The following is a 19,897-nucleotide window of genomic DNA, read 5'->3' on the forward strand; positions in this document are numbered from 1 at the left end:
TAATTAGTGGTTATTACCAGTCTAACATGTTAAGAAATATTGTTTAGGATTAGAAAGGAAACCTACCAGTCTACTAGGCTATTCCGACTGACTACCAGGTCCAGAGGTTACATTAGTTGGGTTAGTCATTCCTTTTAATTATTTTTGCACAAATAAAAAATCAATTTTAGATTTTATAATGTTTGTATACCTTTGGTTAATGTAAATCAACTTCCAACATTATATTTTTATTTCTAATTCAGTCCTTGCTTTTGAAAATATCTGTTAAAGACTGGTTAAGCGAACTAACGTTGAACAACTAGCCCCAGAATGCACTGCCACACGTCCTTGCAGTCTTCACCAGTCGTGGTTCACTGGTTGACATAACATAACACCCGATGGGTACAACGAAGAAATCGATCTTACAAACCATCACACCTCAGACAAACGCTCATTGGCTCCAACATTGCAAATAGAGGCATACCCGAAGATTAACAAATCAGAATAATACTTTAGATGTAACAATCAACGTCATATAGTGTGTTCAAACACATCAGTCCGGTTGTCTATTGGTTGGAACATTACAACAGGGTGTTCTGAATTTATACTGTTGTAATGTTCCAACCAACAGACAACCGGACTGATGTGTTTGCAAGATCCAATGGTTGTATTTTGAGTTGTTAGGCTGGCCAAGAATGACATGATTTTGGTAGCTAGTACCCAGGATGCGGTGTTGGATAACGTATGTTGTTTAACACAATAAAACCTCAAATGGTCTTTAAGCATACAAAACCAATCGATCAGTCTTTCATTCATCCGGTGACTGTTTTACAAAACACTGTAAACCAATCGATCAGTCTTTCATTCATCCGGTGACTGTTTTACAAAACACTGCAAACCAATCGATCAATCTTTCATTCATCCGGTGCCTGTTTTACAAAACACTGTAAACCAATCGATCAATCTTTCATTCATCCGGTGACTGTTTTACAAAACACTCTAAACCAAACCAATCGATCTTTCATCCATCCGGTGCCTGTTTTACAAAACACTGCAAACCAGTCGATCAGTCTTTCATTCATCCGGTGCCTGTTTTACAAAACACTGCAAACCAATTGATCAATCTTTCATTCATCCGGTGACTGTTTTACAAAACACTCTAAACCAAACCAATCGATCTTTCATCCATCCGGTGCCTGTTTTACAAAACACTGTAAACCAGTCGATCAGTCTTTCATCCATCCGGTGCCTGTTTTACAAAACACTCTAAACCAAACCAATCGATCTTTCATCCATCCGGTGCCTGTTTTACAAAACACTGTAAACCAGTCGATCAGTCTTTCATCCATCCGGTGCCTGTTTTACAAAACACTGTAAACCAATCGATCAGTCTTTCATCCATCCGGTGCCTGTTTTACAAAACACTGCAAACCAGTCGATCAGTCTTTCATTCATCCGGTGCCTGTTTTACAAAACACTGTAAACCAGTCGATCAGTCTTTCATTCATCCGGTGCCTGTTTTACAAAACACTGCAAACCAATCGATCAATCTTTCATTCATCCGGTGCCTGTTTTACAAAACACTGTAAACCAGTCGATCGGTCTTTCATCCATCCGGTGCCTGTTTTACAAAACACTGCAAACCAGTCGATCAGTCTTTCATTCATCCGGTGCCCGTTTTACAAAACACTGCAAACCAGTCGATCAGTCTTTCATTCATCCGGTGCCTGTTTTACAAAACACTGTAAACCAATCGATCAGTCTTTCATTCATCCGGTGACTGTTTTACAAAACACTGTAAACCAATCGATCAGTCTTTCATTCATCCGGTGACTGTTTTACAAAACACTCTAAACCAAAATAATCGATCTTTCATCCATCCGGGGCCTGTTTTACAAAACACTGTAAACCAGTCGATCGGTCTTTCATCCATCCGGTGCCTGTTTTACAAAACACTGCAAACCAGTCGATCAGTCTTTCATTCATCCGGTGCCTGTTTTACAAAACACTGTAAACCAATCGATCAGTCTTTCATTCATCCGGTGACTGTTTTACAAAACACTGTAAACCAATCGATCAGTCTTTCATTCATCCGGTGACTGTTTTACAAAACACTCTAAACCAAAATAATCGATCTTTCATCCATCCGGGGCCTGTTTTACAAAACACTGTAAACCAGTCGATCGGTCTTTCATTCATCCGGTGACTGTTTTACAAAACACTCTAAACCAAAATAATCGATCTTTCATCCATCCGGGGCCTGTTTTACAAAACACTGTAAACCAGTCGATCGGTCTTTCATCCATCCGGTGCCTGTTTTACAAAACACTGCAAACCAGTCGATCAGTCTTTCATTCATCCGGTGCCTGTTTTACAAAACACTGCAAACCAGTCGATCAGTCTTTCATTCATCCGGTGCCTGTTTTACAAAACACTGCAAACCAATCGATCAATCTTTCATTCATCCGGTGCCTGTTTTACAAAACACTGTAAATCTAATTTTCCGGGGCCGGGACGTAGCCCAGTGGTAAAGCGCTCGCTTGATGCGCGGTCGGTCTGGGATCGATCCCCGTTGGTGGGCCCATTGGGCTATTTCTCGTTCCAGCCAGTGCACCACTACTGGTATATCAAAGGCCGTTGTATATACTACCCTGTCTGTCGGATGGTGCATACAAAAGATCCCTTGCTGCTAATCGAAAAAGAGTAGCCCATGAAGTGGCGACAGCGGGTTTCCTCTCTCAATACTTCTCATTGCAACCAGTGTAGCACGACTGGTATATCAAAGGCGGTGGTATGTATTATCCTATCCTATAAAAGATCCAATGGAATAAAAGTCAAAATTACCAAATTGTTTGACGGTACGAAAATGTGTTGGGCCCGGAAAGGGACATGTATTGCTTTAGCAGTACTCTCAGAACGCTTGTTGAACCATTGGATGGTACTGATTGAGGATCCGATGGGTGCACACTTGGTACCCTTGAGCATTATAAAATATCAAAGATAACTGCCAAAACATGTGACATGTTGATGTATATTATGGTGGTGTATCGGTAAAGGAATTTATTTGACTACCCCCAGTTAAATAAGACATCACAGTAGCATTTAAATCCATGACGGCCGCCACAATGGCAAGGAACAAGGAAATTGCAATTATCGCATTTTACGTCCACTGTAAAACGGTTTTGATGAGAGTGAGTTTTATGGGCCAGGGAATTCATTTATAACATCTTGTTAACTGAGATATTACATCATCAATTAAATCTAAGATAACCATGAAAACGGCTATCAAGAGTAAGAAGCGTTGATATCTTACATTCTATTTTACCCGGTTTGAACAATAATTTGTACTTCAAGTACAGGGTTTTAGTGTGCAAGGGATTCAATTCTCGCATTCATTTTCTAATACAGATAATTTTATCACTGCTTGAATCCAAAATGGCTACCGAGTGGTTGCGAAAAACCCCCACCGAAACCCCCACCCCCACCCCCAAACCAAAACGAAATAGCTACGTTATATGTTTAGCATCGCCTAAATCACTAATTTCGAACACATTGAAAATGTAGATAAAAGATGGGTACATAATACAGACACGCTGCAGTTTTCCTAAGGGCCATGAAAAGGTCAACTTCGCAAACCATGGGTCCAACTCCGTACGGCACTAATATTCCATATACATGGTCTGTCAGAATGGAATAGAATGAATGGATGAAAAAAATGTTTGACATCTCAGGGACCTGATTTTCGAAGCTACCTTAGCGCTACGATATCGTAAAACCGTCGTAGACTATGTCAATCGACGTTGTGACGTCAAAGCTTACGACGGTTTTACGATATCTTAGCGCTAAGATAGCTTATAAAATCTGTAGCCAGCATTGGGTGTCAAATAATGGTAAATATAGAAACAATAGTATGGAATTGAACACTTAGCTTGTTGATATTGGGTAAAGTGTTTCCTTGTGCATGCTCTGAAGTAGATATTAATTTTTTTACATTTTAATTTATATAAATACACGATACATAATATTAAACAGCATTACAAACAACATTATACATGACTAATATTAACATTTTATATCACATTGTTATATTAAAGTTCAAAACTCAAATCCGGTTATTTTTTATTCTGAATTATTTTAATTAATAATAACCAATAACAAAACAATTTATTTGTTACACAGCAATCTATCTGTCGATACAGCTTCATTCCAAGTGCAAATGTTCATCCGGCTAAGTGTAATGTACACCCAAAGAACATTTAACAAAATACACCTATACTATCACATTAGTAAAGTCATTAAGTCAAAAATATAACCAATAACAAAACAATTTATTATTGCATAGCATCCTATCAGATCTCCGTCCGTATAGCTTCACTTTGATTGTGTGTCACACCTGTATGTAATATATCCTAGGTGATATTCAGGTGTAATGCACAACCAACGTTTAAGTACATTGTGCAACATACACCTATAATGTCGTAGTAAAGTCAAAATTGTATTCAATAAACTGTGTCTTCGTTTGTAGGAACACATTAACGTGCGTATACTTTCAATAATATAATTATTCCACGAAGAACACATCTAAGCACAAATAAATAGCTAAAAATGTCCGCATCTGGTTTGACCTGATGTCTGTAAACTGTATTAAAGCTGCAATCTCGGGTGAATAATAATAATAATAAAACAAAAATACTAAATAAATAACCATTTCATGGCCGCCGGAACTGGGGTGGCAGTGGTGGCAGGGGCAGCGGCCGCCGCTCCAATAATTTGACCAGTTAAGATCCCCATCCAAAGGATTTTACCTCTTTACAAAATTGTATTTGTATTGCAAAACAGTCTGGGTCCAAATAAGTTTTGTCATTATAGATTAATACATGTATTAGATTTGTATATAGATCTACATAATTAATATCCCTATCCGATACGCCTGCCATGATATGCTAAATAATCATTTAAGAGATAACCATATGGAGTTTTTAGATTTGCTAATGTCATTGTCTATTTGATCCCACAAATGTAATTTTTGACAGAAGGCGTTAGCCTGAGGTCAAAATGAAATATTTGCGGGCATCAGATAGACAATAACACCCGCAAATCTAAAACCTCAATATGGTAATGTCCATTGTAAAATGAATCGGTTTTTTATGGAACTAACTTTATATTTGGTATTTCTCTGAAATCATGACACTGATCAACATACTTTTGATGATGCCCGCAACCAGCGAACTTTCGTTTTCGGCCTTGCGAAGAGTACATACCTACGTACCAGTATGTGACAGAAAAGGTTAAATCACCGGACGCTTTTGCATGTACGTAAGGACAGATTGGACAGCTTGGATATGAAATCTGTAGGCAATGCATTTTGCTGTGGTCACGACAAGAGTGTTCCTCTTAGCCACATTTTGAGTACCGGTAATGCAAAACACCCCACCCACAAATGGCATATCTGTTACTTCATCGGAGATACACCCTCAATGGTTATGAAAAGAAGCGCCTTCCAGTGGTGTTGCCTGAATGCATTTATAAACTTTCTAAAAAGTAACTTAATGTTTTACTATATAATTTGCATTTCTTTTTATATAGAATAGAAACAAATTTTATCACAATCAAAGATTATGTATAATGTCCAGAAGCCATTAAAATCGTTTTTCCAGTATCTACATTACAACATTTTCACGGGGGAGCATGCCCCAGGGCACCCCTAGCAAATTCGCTAGTCCGCCGCCCTAATGTCACAATCGTTCCGGCGGCCTTGCATTTAGAATATATCATCCACATTATTTAACTTCCTCTGGTACACCATTTTTCAATCAACCAATCAATAGGTTTAACGTACTTGCATCCAATTAGGATTCAAACACGCTCGTTGTGGGTACACTCTGACATAATCAAAGTTTGTACCAAAAACGAAAGTGTGTGTCGGGGGGGGGGGGGGGGGGGGGCTCATTTTGGCGGGATAACCATTAACTAATTTAGTTCATGTCGTCAAAATGGGAGGGGTTGGGTGGGGCAGGGCAACATACCCACATGTTCACAGACGTGTCTGTCGCATAAAGCCAGATTTGCACTTGACAGCGAAAGCATACGGGTTTATTGTAGTTGTATTTGGCATCAAGAAACCATCGCGAGATTACAGCTTTAATATAGTCACATTGCCAAGTACTCCTTTTTGTCCGTAGTTTTGTCGAAAGGTGTACTCGCCGTAATTTTATTGAGTACTGATACAGACATTTTAAAACAACTTTACGGGGGAAATACGAAACATTTAAAAATATTTTCATATTATAATAATTGATACATGCCAAATGATGCTAACGTTCTAGGACTGTATAAGACTTGCTTAAATATTTGCCACCCAAATGGCTCATGCAGAAAACACGTCATTGTCATTCTGTCGGTTTGTTAAACATGCCATGGCTAATATTCCCGTTTGGGTGAAAGCTTTCATGACAACAGTCTGGTTTCCAAAATATTTCATTGTAATGTTCTGATTTCTGGAAATCTCAACAGTAATTGGATATTGTCACAGGTGTGTCTTGGTATAATAATTGTGAATAAAATGCACACGGAAAATACCATTTGGCTTTCGTTCATATTATTCAATACATGGTTGTCATCAGCATGGACCTCTTTACCTTGTTTACGATGAAGCGAATCTGTGTGTGGTATAGTATGTATATAGTATATATACACATCTCCGTAAAATCAGTTCAACCGAGTTACTAAGCAGTCTGGATGTTCCGTGAATACATGCATATCTAATACACGATCAAGATTATTATTTCGCTACTTCTGAGGAATGCCATACTGAGTAAGCTTGGAACTCTCATGTTTGGTGCGCGAAACGTTCAAAAGCAGATTTTCTTTCGCCAAAAATGACAAATCGGTGACGTTAGTTTTACTCGAGCTGCTTAATATTTCCTGCCTTATGGTTTCATAATCCCAAGAAATATCATCATCTAGTAATCCACCAGACAAGGACATGAGGATATAGTTAATGACAATGATGTAGATCCTTTGAATGGATTCGGTGTACCTGTCTTGCAGTATTAGCGATACAGCTTCTAAAAAGGGCTCCTTCAGTTTCTGAAGTGAAGAAAATAATGAAACAGTATTACCTCAGCTCTTTAAGGAACTACATAGACGCATATTAAGTAACAATAATAGTGTCGCGATGTTTCACGAAGATGTATCTATAGACCGATATCTTAATATTCCGTTGTAGATAAATGTCATGCTATTGAAATGTTTTTGTTTGAACATTACTAATGCACCTGTTTGAAGAAAATCTTGTTATTAAATAAATTACCTTTTACGAAATATGGATTTACGGTGAGATATTTATTGTGTACGAAGACAAAACAAGGGTGCGAAGAGTGACTGTCGACGACCTCTCCCCTTTTTTTCCTCATGATATAAGAAGAAACAACCTACACCAAAATCATCTATATTTAATATCTGATATAATAATGAGTAAGGAGGTGAACTAACTAATACGCATCTCAACATAAAAATGGAATCAAATTCGCTATACAGTTAGTTCCGTATTGAAACGATTAAGTTTACACTGGACACAACCATATGAAGTTTTTAGATTTACGGGAGTTATTGTCTATTTGACACACACACACACACACACACACAAAACACACACACACACACAGCCAATTGTAACTGAGAAATAATGGATGTCAAGGAATAGCAGTAACTGAGAAATAATGGATGTCAAGGAATAGCAGTAACTGAGAAATAAAGGATGTCAAGAAATAGCAGTAACTGAGAAATAAAGGATGTCAAGGAAGAGCGGTGGCCGGTGGAACCTTTGACAGTGATACTGTAGCAGTTACAGTTTCTGGATACACATTACGAAACCAGTGATCATCATAAGCTTACGCTGAGTTCTGTTGAGCGTCTATTCAGTTTCAAAATCAACTGGCTATTTGGCGGCAAGTTGACAAATGGTGATCAGAAGTACAAAGCATACAAGAAGGATACGGACAAGACTTGAATAGTGCCCATGACCTTCCAGTAGCGGCTGTTGTTTACCACAACATCGAAATTCCTAACTTTAGGTCTCCCCAAAACACATGCATCATCCCATCAAATGATCAACCCTCAATTAGCAAGTATGGTAGACCAAAGGACACACCTCAAGAACTGGCCTTCGTGAAAGTCATGGCAGACTTGGAAGAAAACGGTGAGGAACAAACGACTTCCATTCAGTATCGTAGACAACTTGAAGAAATTTATTTTGTTTCTTCTAAGCCAGTGTTCCATACAGACTGTCGGTCATGACCCCCTCCCCCACCCACCCATGAACTACATAGTGACTGGTATGAGTGTCTGTCCCATGTGATGCCGATAATCATGTGTCAATATGCCCACAGAATAAAATAGACAATTGAGTCGATTTGACTTTGAAAGTGAATGGAAGCGCTGTAGAACGCATCATTAGCGTGTCATGATGATCACTGTCTTGTAATGTGCTAGAACTGTGATCCAGAGCTGACATGTCTCGACCTAAATTGGATAGAGGCACGTCAAGGATTTAAGTAAGTAATTTCAGGTAATGAACATTACAAATCCTTTCTCCCTATTCTGCTATATTTTAAGATAAACTTAAATACAAAAATCGATATATGTGCATTTACATAAAAAAAGGAAAAAAAAGAGAAAAAAGTACATATATAGATGTTTGCCAGACTGCTTGCTGAAATTCGATCTTAAGTGTATTTATGCACGAAACTAAACACACACACACAGAGAGAGAGAGAGAGAGAGAGAGAGAGAGAGAGAGAGAGAGAGAGAGAGAGAGCGAGAGCGACAGAGAGAGCTATTTCTCATTCCAGCTAGTGCACCACGACTTGAATATCAAAGGCCGTGGTATGTACTATCATGTCTGTGGGATGGTGGTTATAAAAGATGCCTTACTACTCATGGAAAGATTTTGCAATTTCCTCTCTAAAACAAAGAAACTTGTTTAGAGATAGATACATGGACAGATAGATATTACTTATACTACATTTTCATTTCATTTCAACTTATGTTCGTGCTTATATCCAATTAAGGTTCAAGCACGCTGTCCTGGGCACACACCTCAGCTATCTGGGCTGTCTGTCCAGGACAGTGGGTTAGTTGTTAGTTGGTTAGTGGTTAGTGAGAGAGAAGAGGCTGTAGTGGCCTTACACCTACCCACTGAGCTCTTAAGAACTCGCTCTGGCGTGGAGCCGGTACTGGGCTGCGAACCATGTACCTACCAGCCTGTAGTCCGATGGTTTGACCAATACGCAACCGAGGCCGGTTCATACTTCAAAGATAGGTCTTAGCACAATGTCGTGATCAAGGGGCGCTACTCGTGATAGTATAATTTCTTAGTCTTATTATATTATGACTCTTTGTATCTTCAGGTTGGAATCAATGAATATTTGTTCTAATTAATGAATCCTTGACAGCTGGATCAACACATTTCAAACTATGGTTATTTGTATTCTAAGAAATGACTATGGTAGTTGATTTAGAAAGCGACATGAAACCTGCTACTCCTACATGGGCCATCCCTATCCAGTGGCGTAGATAGAGGGTTGACGGCCATGCCCCCCTCCAATCAAAGTTAAAAAACACCAACCGTATTATATTTTATAGAAGCATCCATCCATCCATCCATCCATCCATCCATGCATACACACATACACACACACCTACATCAAACATACACACCTACATACATACATACATACATACACACCTACATACAAACATACACACATACATACATACATACATACATACATAGTATGGGTTGCCCCAATCCCCCTCCCCACTATAAAATTCTGGCTGCACTAATGTCCCTATCGTATTGCAATATAGTATTTTTTTTATAATCACTTTCCTAGAGACTCATGCCACAACCACTGATGCCAGCTGTATACCACTGGCTGAGAAGGTGAAAACAAAACAAAACATACATACAAAAGTAGATAAACAAATAAATAATATTAATTTAAAAAAACTATTACACACGTTATTTGATGGTGACCACTTGTCACGGGGATCCTATAATACCCGTAACTGAATAAAACACGAGTATCCAAATATCTCTCCTAACTGTATATCTATTAGATCTCTCTGTATCGGGCAGTCTAATACCCGAGTGGCTCGGCTCTAGGTATGATCAGAGATAAGATCTTATATATATATATATATATATATATATATATATATATATATATATATATATATGTAGCACGTTTAGTTCACTAGAAAACACAACAAAACACAATACACTTTGGAATCTGTATTAACACTATGCTGACAAATGTACTTGCCGCAGTGGTTAATTAACAACAACAATATGATAACAACCCAGAACTAATCACTTAATTAGTTAATCACTAGGTGTCTAGTTTACACCATATTCTAATCACTTCACCGTGATACAACACACACACGTGTGATAATTGAGAAACGCTGCCAGGGGAACTTAATTAATAAAGGAATTACAACTCTATTCCTAACTGGTTAATTTTTAATTAACCCTTAACTACTCATTCAGTAACCTTGTAATACAGAATTAATACTGGTACATATCACAATAAAGACAATAACCTACAGTTTACTTAGGTCCTCTAGGATGACTGGCTAAGCTTTAATATGTTAGAACAGTTAAGCCTACAATTTACTTCGTCAGATTACCGGGAACACTGTCTAAATAATATTGGTATAATACAGTATTAAAATATTTAAAGTCACATCAATCACATCAAGGTTATACAACAGAGCAGAAAAATATATTTACCAGTCCAGACGGACAAACGTTCCCCGGGAGCCTTCCAGTGTTTCTCCCCGATATATCTAAAATCCTAGCTATTTATTCAAAAATCTCAGAGACAGCGAATATCGCCTGGGGGCACAACGCGGTACCTCACCTATCATGTCATAATTCCACAACTCCCAGAGACGGTATATTTTCTTAGATGGCCAGACTTACTGTCGCCTAGTTCGCCAGAAACCACGGTCGTAAAACCGCACTACCGGAGTTATTACGTAACTACTGGCCACATGGCCTCCACACCTGGTCTGTGTGTGTATTAGGAGGTACGGTCGCGCGGAGGTATTACGTAACCAAGCTGCACACAGCCCTCTAAAACAATTAGCATCGCCACAGGCGAAAAGATAAGAGCATGTTCCGTCACACCACTCTATGAACCTCACAGGAGCTACCTATTCGGTTTAGGATGAATAATAAACTAAAATAATGCTAAAGTAGCTCAGTATATCCTATGCAATCGTCGATGTTTTAAAACAGTGTTAACACCATTTGGAAATATGATATGACCTTACCCAAAAATAAATGTGCGTAAATCCAGCGTATTTAATATGTATCAATCGTGTCGCCGATAAAAGCGACGAGACGTAGTTGGCATCGTCCATATGAGTGATGCATGTGTCGAGTATCGCCATCGTAACGTTAGCGTGTGCCTGTAGAACCATAGTCATCTTTTCCTCGTCATCAACCTTTGTAAGTTTCCAAAACAGCTTCTTCAGTTTGGAATCTGATGGGAAGTACCTGCAATGTATAATTGTATACATATTTTTGTTTTGTTCTACACCAAATTTGTTATCACATTATCGCGACCAGTCCAGGGCCGCACCTAGCCTGAAATAGGTGGGATGGTTAATGCTGGGAATCGGTTGGAATTTCACCTTCGATAATCGGTTATAATCGGTTTGGACCCAACCGATCAACTTTCAATTACACAATCGGTTAGAATTATATAAACGTAAGAAGAACTTGAATTATAAACACCATGTACCTATTGTCGTGACCACTGGTAAAAACCACACAGCTCGCTAAGTTTACTTTTAAAAGTTTAATATATATTTGCTTTATGTACACATGAAAGCAAACCGCAACCGCAATATATTTTAAATATATGTATATCAATTTCATCATCACAAATGGGGGAACAATTACCACACAATAGATTGTGGCTTTCCATAATCGATCATCACATCGGTCGAGCCAACCCGATTAATTGTTTGAATCGATCATTTGAAGGATAACTTTCAAACTAATAAAATATTTGATCTTTTTTGTAGATAATATAACGGTAAAGAAAATAAAAGGTAAAACTTAAATTTGTATACAGTGTAATTTTATTTCAATATTTCAAATTGAAATTTAAGAAACGTATGTATTTGTGAGTGGTCTACTTACATTTTGCAGTTTAAAGGCCAACTCTTAGTATTTTAGGGAGTTTTGCGATTTCATAAAAATAGCGTGCACTTTTGTACACAATAAAAGAGTGGACATTTTGGGTATATAATGTTAAACCACAAGCTTTTCTAATGCATCTACATGGCCAAATATCATATCGAGAGCATCATGTTATGATGTTTTTCATGTGCCTCCCTGTTTCTTTACATTATATGCTGTTTTATGGAAAATATTGGAGCTGCAATGTCTTTACGGTTTGCCCCTTTTTTGTGGGAATAACCCATATACCGCCAGAGATTTAACAGTATGGTTAATAATGAGTGAACCGAACAAAGCGTGTAGTGCGATGTCAAAACAATTTCTTAAAACAAGAGACACTTTGGTTAATGTGTCTTCACGCTTAGCAGTCCCAAATATACATGTATTACAAACTCTCTCTCTCTATATAATATCTGGGATTCCGCCAGAGGGTAAAACGGGTAAAATGCCATCACCCCAAATTATGATTTGAGTATGGCGCCATACCCAAATTTGTTTGCATATATATATATATATATATATTTAAGTTGACCTTTTGACAAAATCAATGACTCTTATGATTACTGTGCAGTGGCGTACAAAGGTGCCAAAACGTGTGAGCACACTTTTATATTTACACACCTTTACACTATTATAAAGCAAATATAAAGCAAAATATCTGAAAAGGGGGGGGGGGGGACATACCCGCCTTGCTCCCCCCCCGCTTCCTACGCCAGTGCTGTGTAATTTTCTTGACTCTAACCCTGAACCTAACCCAAACCCATTTTGTTTCCAGACACCCCCCCCCCCCCCCCCGAAACTGAATATATATATGTATGAATACGGCTAGAGTGTACTTTATGTAATATGTACCAGATTTTCAATTTTCGACAACCAAATTGCCATCAAGTACTGTGTCTAAAATACACACATTTTGCTAAATACGCCTCCACAGATCTTTACTCCGATCCTTTTCAAGTTAATCCATAACACACCACCAATACCACCACCACCACCAGTCCACCACCACCAGAAATTTCAAAACAAGAACCAACTTGATTTATTTTTGCTCTGCTGCCGATTCAACGAATGACATACAAGTTTAATTTAGATCTTTCAAAATTATGACCAATTTGACGAATTTGATCAGAAATATTGTTCCCAAATTCAACGTCATTTAGCCAAACAGAAAAATGGAAATAGATTTTGAAATGACACTTACTTTATAAACATAACGTTTCCCGTTTCCTCGATTTCTCTTTGGATTGCTTTCCATGAGTTCTTCAGCCTGTAGATGTCTCGGGGGTTTAATGGTGGACCTTGAACTATAACCTTTCCTGGCTCTATTTGTTTGCTCTTCCGGCAACCCATTTATCCGAACGTCCTACACAGTTTAAAAAAAAAAAAATAATAAAAAAAATAAATAAATAGGGAAATAAATAAATAAAGTTTGTTATGTTTAACGACACCACTAGTGCACATTGATTTATTAATCATAAAATATCAATCCTCTGATTTTAGCTTCAGGAGATCTTTTTTTTTTATCACCTACAAATCCAAACTTATATTAACCAATCGATCCTAACTGCATTAATATTACGCCCTCCCCCCCCCCCCCCCCCCCCCCACACTCCGAAAAACTTTTTAAAAAAGAAGATAGATCCGAGCCTATGCATAGTACTGTAGGTAAGACACCCATTCATCCAAAAGCTAGATTTAGGCGTACACAGGCACCGCAGGCACGGTGGAAGCAAGTAGATATTATGGTCTCTGTGTGTGTGTGTGTGTGTGTGTGTGTGTGTGTGTGTGTGTGTGTGTGTATGTGTGTGTGTGTGTGTGTGTGTGTGTGCTTGTGAGAGAGATCGAGGGCGCAAAGGAACGTTTCTTGGTATGCTCCCATGTAAAAATTTGAAAACTAGATGTTCAGAAATGCAATTTCCTGCATTCTACAAGTAAAGTACCGGCCTCGCTGGCGTCGTGGTTAGGTCATCGGTATACAGGCTGGTAGGTACTGGGTTCGGATCCCAGTCGAGGCATGGGATTTTTAATCCAGATACCGACTCCAAACACTGAGTGAGTGCTCCGCAAGGCTCAATGGGTAGGTGTAAACCACTTGCACCGACCAGTGATCCATAACTGGTTCAACAAAGGCCATGGTTTGTGCTATCCTGCCTGTGGGAAGCGCAAATAAAAGCACCCTCAGTCCCCCTGCTCCGCCGTGCCTGATACGCTGTTGTTGTTGTTGTTTTTAACTGTTAACTAATCAAAATACATTTTAAAGAATATATTCGTAATATCTAAATTTCGTGTAGACGATCGCCTCTTATTTCGAGTCCAGTAAACACATTTGTATCTGCATTGTTTGAAAACATAGATGTTTTCCTTTTCTAATAGTCAATAGCCTATATGATTGCTCAATACAAATAAATATTATGTCCATCTGAACAAAATAGCATTTAGGGGAAAAGGTTGGTGGGGGGGGGGGGGTTGGGTTATAATTTGAGTGTCTACAAAATTATTATTGTGTCGAAAATACGTTGGATCCAACTATAAAGCGTGTTTTTTGTTTTCGTTATTTTGACTGCATAAACATTAAATTAAAAAAATATATATATGTTTGATATAATCCTAATGAAATGCTTGCATTTTAAAAAAAGGGGGACAAAAAGAAGGTACCTGGCTATAGGTTACTTAACCTCAGCTCTAAACATAATGCTAGGCTACTCGTCAGTTCCATATGGCATATTAAGCAGACAACGTTGTTTTCATATGATATTGGTGTTTTGAGTAAATGCAGGTCCGTAGCTAGGATTTTTTTTTGGGGGTGGGGGGGGGGCAACTGAGTAGTTAATAGTCTAAACCTCCTTAAACAGTTCAGAAAATAATTTTCTTTAAGTTTCTATGTTTTCCAGATTTTTTCCGGGGGGGGGGGGGGGGGGGAACTGCCCCCATTGCCCCCTCCCCCGTTAGCTACGGCCCTGAAATGCTATATCTAAATATTATATTAATGTGTATAATGATGAACGTAAAAGACATTGTACCATCTGTCAAATGTTACATATCCAAACAATACGGTTAAACATGTTATAGGTCTATTTGTTGTGCAAAACAATGTTGTCAATGTTTCATCGAAACCAAAAAACCCCATTATATTAGCCGAGTAGTTAGGAATAACATAATATATAGAAACATAATTATACCTTAATAACTCTGTTTGATGATGACCTTTGAAAAGATGACTATACAAAGACCATAACCAGACGGCGTATCTTTAAACACAGAATTCATCGTCAAAACATCTCAAGCAACTGTGGCGCAAACATGGCGTAGAATGACGTAATAAACCACAACGTCATCATAATATGTAACGAACTACAAGGGAGCATCCATATGTTGGCCCAGAAGTGGCGTGGGGGGGGGGGGGTGGTGGGGGGGTGGTGGGGGGGGGGGTGGGGGTGGGGGGGTGGTGGGGGGGGGCTTTTACTTTTCTTGTTACGTCAAACAAAACTGAAATTAACAGCAAAAAAAACACCCAACATTTTTAAGAAATGATAGTATAATTAGTATAATAAGTTCAGTCAACCGTTTGTCGCTAACGTCTTGGGAACCAATCAAATACAGTTCGCTGGCTGAACTTAGACATATTTAGGAGATAACCATATGGAGTTTTTAGATCGTTTTCCTACAGAACTAACTGTATATTTGGCATTTCTTGAAAAAATATCTGGCTACAATCTAATTGTAGACCCTTGAATCGTCAACTTCGCCTGTTCCAATTGCTAATGACGTCACTTTCTAATGTCGTCATTAGCTTTCTGGGTGTTATTGTCTATTTGATCCCGGAAAAAGAATGTAATTAACCAATCAAAATACAGAACACACCCCAGTCAGTTTACAATGACTATTCATAACACGTGCATTGCAGGGACTACTAGATTGCATGGGGGTGGTAGGGGTGGTGACAGCTTATCTAAATACATTGTTGAACCGTGGTTATGGTATAGTACGTGTGTTTTATTTTTCCGTAAAATGTTCAACATACACACCTTGAAGTATTATGATCGGCCTGATAATGAGATATTTGTAGACATATATAGGCCTAGAGAGAGAGACACATATTTGCGGATAATTTAATCACATTTTCTGTCATTTATATAGACGAAATATACTACCCTTTTCTGTTGCCGAGTGGCCTAATAAAAAAAACACTCACCACCAACACACACACCCCCCCAAAAAAAAAAAAAAAAAAAAAAAAAAAAAAAAAAAAAAAAAAAAAAAAAAAAAAAATAGCCACACACAAAAAACAAACAAAAAACCAACAAGAACCAAAAAACCCTTTACCAATTTACTTGAGTTTGGGAGATGGATGGACGGAGTGGGCATTCGGTCTTGGTGACAGATTTCCTAATAGAAATTATGCCGTTATTAAAGAAAACTATTTTAATTCTATATCGCATTAAATATATTCTGACACTCGAGTGTGTTTACAATACTATTTGCAAAAATATATCCCAAAGCACAATCGTATTTTATTAACTAAGCTTAGATTGTCAGCCCATTCTTTAGCGACAGAAACCGGAAGGTATAGAAATACAGAAAGGTCAGATAGAATATGTAATTATTGTAATCTAAACAAAACTGAAGACGAATATCATATGCTACTAGAAAAAGAAAGAAAGAACTGTTTTATTTAACGACGCACTCAACACATTGTATTTACGGTTATATGGCGTCAGACATATGGTTAAGGGCCACACAGATATTGAGAGAGGAAACCTGCTGTCGCCACTTCATGGGCTACTCTTTTCGATTAGCTGCAAAGGATCTTTTATATGCACCACCCCACAGACAGGATAGCCTTTGATATACCAGTCGTGGTGCACTGGCTGGAACGAGAAATAGCCCATTGGAGTCCACCGACGGGGATTGATCCCAGACCGACCGCGCATCAGATGAATGCTTTACCACTGGGCCACATCCCGCCCATCATGCTACTAGAATGTCCCAAATATGATGATCTTAGAAGAAAATATATCAAACCTTTTTATTGGAAGAAACCTTCAACTCCTAAAGTTGTACTATTATTAAGTATTAATAATATTAAAGTTTTAAACCAACTTGGTAAATACCTCTCTGAATGTAACAGGTTAAGAAACACCTTATGATTAATATCAAACCATTATGTATAATTGTGTATTGCATTATGTCTATATTATGTAATCACTGTTATATTGTTTTTGCATCTCCTGCACTATATGCCGCTGTCGTCTTTTATTTATATTTTTGTGTTTGTATATTGATGAGCTGTAAAGCTCAAAGTTAATAAAGAATTGAAAGAACTGAACTGACACTTTGATGTAATGAAATTAAAAGGTAAACATTGAACTGGCACGTCACTGCGGACTGACTACGCTGTACGTTATAAATTGTCATAAACTTTACAACCCCATTGTTCTTGATCGCCATTCGCGTGTTACGTCAATTTGACAAACAAATGTAAACAAACAACAAACTCCTCATTCAGCCGTAAGTTCAGTCAACCGCGTGTCACTAACATTCGCTAGCCTGATTTTTTACGCCACACAGTAAACCGAAATACCACTTTGGAAACCAATCAAATAGTTCGCGAACGTTGCTGGCTGAACTTTGGACTGATTAACTTACAACCTAGATTTGGAAACCAATTAACGGTAAAATTGCTGTGAAAAATGCCGAAGACACTCTTTTCCCACGGCATTTTTTTGCCGTGGTCATTTTCTTAATTACAGGGGTTGTCCAGTAAATATACAAAAATATACCATCAAAACATACTCTTTTTTTTTAATAAATTGAATAGTCAAAAATATACCATCAAAACATACTATACAGGCTACACCGTATTTGGATTAAACCTTTTTTTTTTTTTTATAAATTGAATAGTCAAAGTAGACAGTTTTTTGTCGTACGCGTATTTTTTCCCTAACCTAATCTGTACAGTATCACAAAAATAATGTGTGAAAATAAGGTAACATTAAGTGACAATAGAAAAAACCCGGAGGGGTAGCCTTTATAAATGTTTTATGACAGTGAATTTAGAGAAAACAAATTTTATTGATCCGATCATGACAGCCATCTTGAAATTCAAAATGGTCGTCATTTCAATATATTGTTTTCTCCATTTTGACTCGCAGTTAACATAAATGTAATTTTGGTGTCTGCTGTCATCTACGAGTTCAGAAATTTAATTTGTGAAAAGAAAATAGTTGTCTGATCAAGGTAGCCATCTTGAAATTGAAAATGTTTACCATATTAATATATTTTTCATGTATCTTGAAATTCAAAATAGCAGTCATATGAACATTCAAAATGGCTACCAATTTAATCATTTGGCAAAAAAATTTCCTCCTAGTCCACATACAAACGCAATTTTGTGTTCCTAAGTACATTGTTAGGTGGAATAATTAAAATGTTGCTTTACTAATGACTTAACACGTTCTAGATTTGAAACTAATGGATTAATGCAGGAAATGCATGAAATTGTTTATTTAACGACGCACTCTAATGAAATAAAGACACATACACCAATTGTAAACTGTAATCCATAATTCATAATAGCACATTAGGCATCTACTTAGTCTGTAACAACATTTATATTGCAGCAGTCTTCGTCAACTTTACACTTGCAGATAGATGTACATTGGAGACTGTGTCCCTTTTATTACAGGTGCATCTACATGAACACTTACTGACACAACAGTTGCATTAGAATAGGTTTTTTTCCACGGTCTCTGATACAGCTTGCATATATATGACAGCATAGGTCTAACCAAATCTGCATGGGTTTAAAATCTCAGGATGAAGCATTACATTCTGAGCCCAGATATGTGCTTGGTGATGAGTTTTTCACCGACCTCTTTGTATGGTTCATCGTCAATTCCTCCCCTGCGAGTGCTGTAACCTCACCGTGGTGCAGGGGTGTAACATTCTCTTTGAGAATGGCCAATACAGCACAAACCCCCTTGTTTTCTTCGGGATACAATTAACATTTTGAATACAAGTCAGTATCTATCTGTGATATTTGTGTTTTTGCACAGTTCTTTACGTTGTGTTTTTGTTTAAATCTTAAATTTTTAAATTTTTAAATTTTAAATTTAAATTTGTTTGACACCCAATAGCCGATGAATATTTCGTGCTGGGGTGTCGTTAAACATTCATTCATCCATTCGTCAATTCCAAACTCCAATGGTGGATCGTACATGAATACATTCAATTTTCTTCTTTTTTGTTTGTGTCCTGTTGTACCATATCCAGTTACAGCATGAAATCTTAGTAATGCAAAACTTACTCTCTTTTGATCCAGTTCATGATAAATTGGTTGCAGACGTATCTGTCTGTGATTTACGCATGCGCCTATAATTATTCGTGTATTGGGGCACATCATGTGGAATCTTTTCAGGATGTGAACTCACCAGTATGTGTTTGATTTTGAAATCCACCTGATTGCCTGGCCATTAACTCATGACTTAATGAGTGTGAGGAATCATGAGCATGGTTGCTTATTCCGATGTACTTACAATTGTGGTAGAATGGTATTCATCTTTCTAACTGTGACTACTTGCTGTTTACAACAGTGAATAACGTTATCTGCCATATATATAGTCAGTTGATCCTTTGTATTTTTACTTACTAAGAACCTTT

The 19,897-nt window shown here is 37.7% G+C and overlaps 1 protein-coding gene across 1 annotated transcript; it reads right to left on the minus strand.

Moving 5' to 3' along the window:
* Positions 1–4,094: 4,094 nt before the first annotated feature.
* On the minus strand, positions 4,095–15,554 carry LOC121371423. Its single transcript, XM_041497303.1, has 4 exons — positions 15,418–15,554; positions 13,440–13,601; positions 11,323–11,548; positions 4,095–7,068 (listed from the first exon to the last, which is right to left on the minus strand). Exons 2-4 carry the CDS (start codon positions 13,586–13,588, stop codon positions 6,769–6,771), a joined length of 675 nt encoding a protein of 224 aa, XP_041353237.1. The 5' UTR covers positions 13,589–13,601; positions 15,418–15,554; the 3' UTR covers positions 4,095–6,768.
* Between the last annotated feature and the right edge of the window lie 4,343 nt (positions 15,555–19,897).

This window comes from Gigantopelta aegis, chromosome 4 (genome assembly GCF_016097555.1).
Source record: "Gigantopelta aegis isolate Gae_Host chromosome 4, Gae_host_genome, whole genome shotgun sequence".
Classification (NCBI taxonomy): Eukaryota; Metazoa; Mollusca; class Gastropoda; order Neomphalida; family Peltospiridae; genus Gigantopelta; species Gigantopelta aegis.

What these genes read in the sequence shown, in the direction of transcription:
- LOC121371423 (XM_041497303.1), bottom strand. Translation starts at nt 13,588, where the DNA reads ATGGGTTGCCGGAAGAGCAAACAAATAGAGCCAGGAAAGGTTATAGTT. An exon ending in GGAAACGTTATGTTTATAAA is followed by an intron (nt 11,549 to 13,439) that starts GTAAGTGTCATT and finishes TATACATTGCAG; the next exon opens with GTACTTCCCATCAGATTCCA. An exon ending in TTACGCACATTTATTTTTGG is followed by an intron (nt 7,069 to 11,322) that starts GTAAGGTCATAT and finishes TCTTCACTTCAG; the next exon opens with AAACTGAAGGAGCCCTTTTT.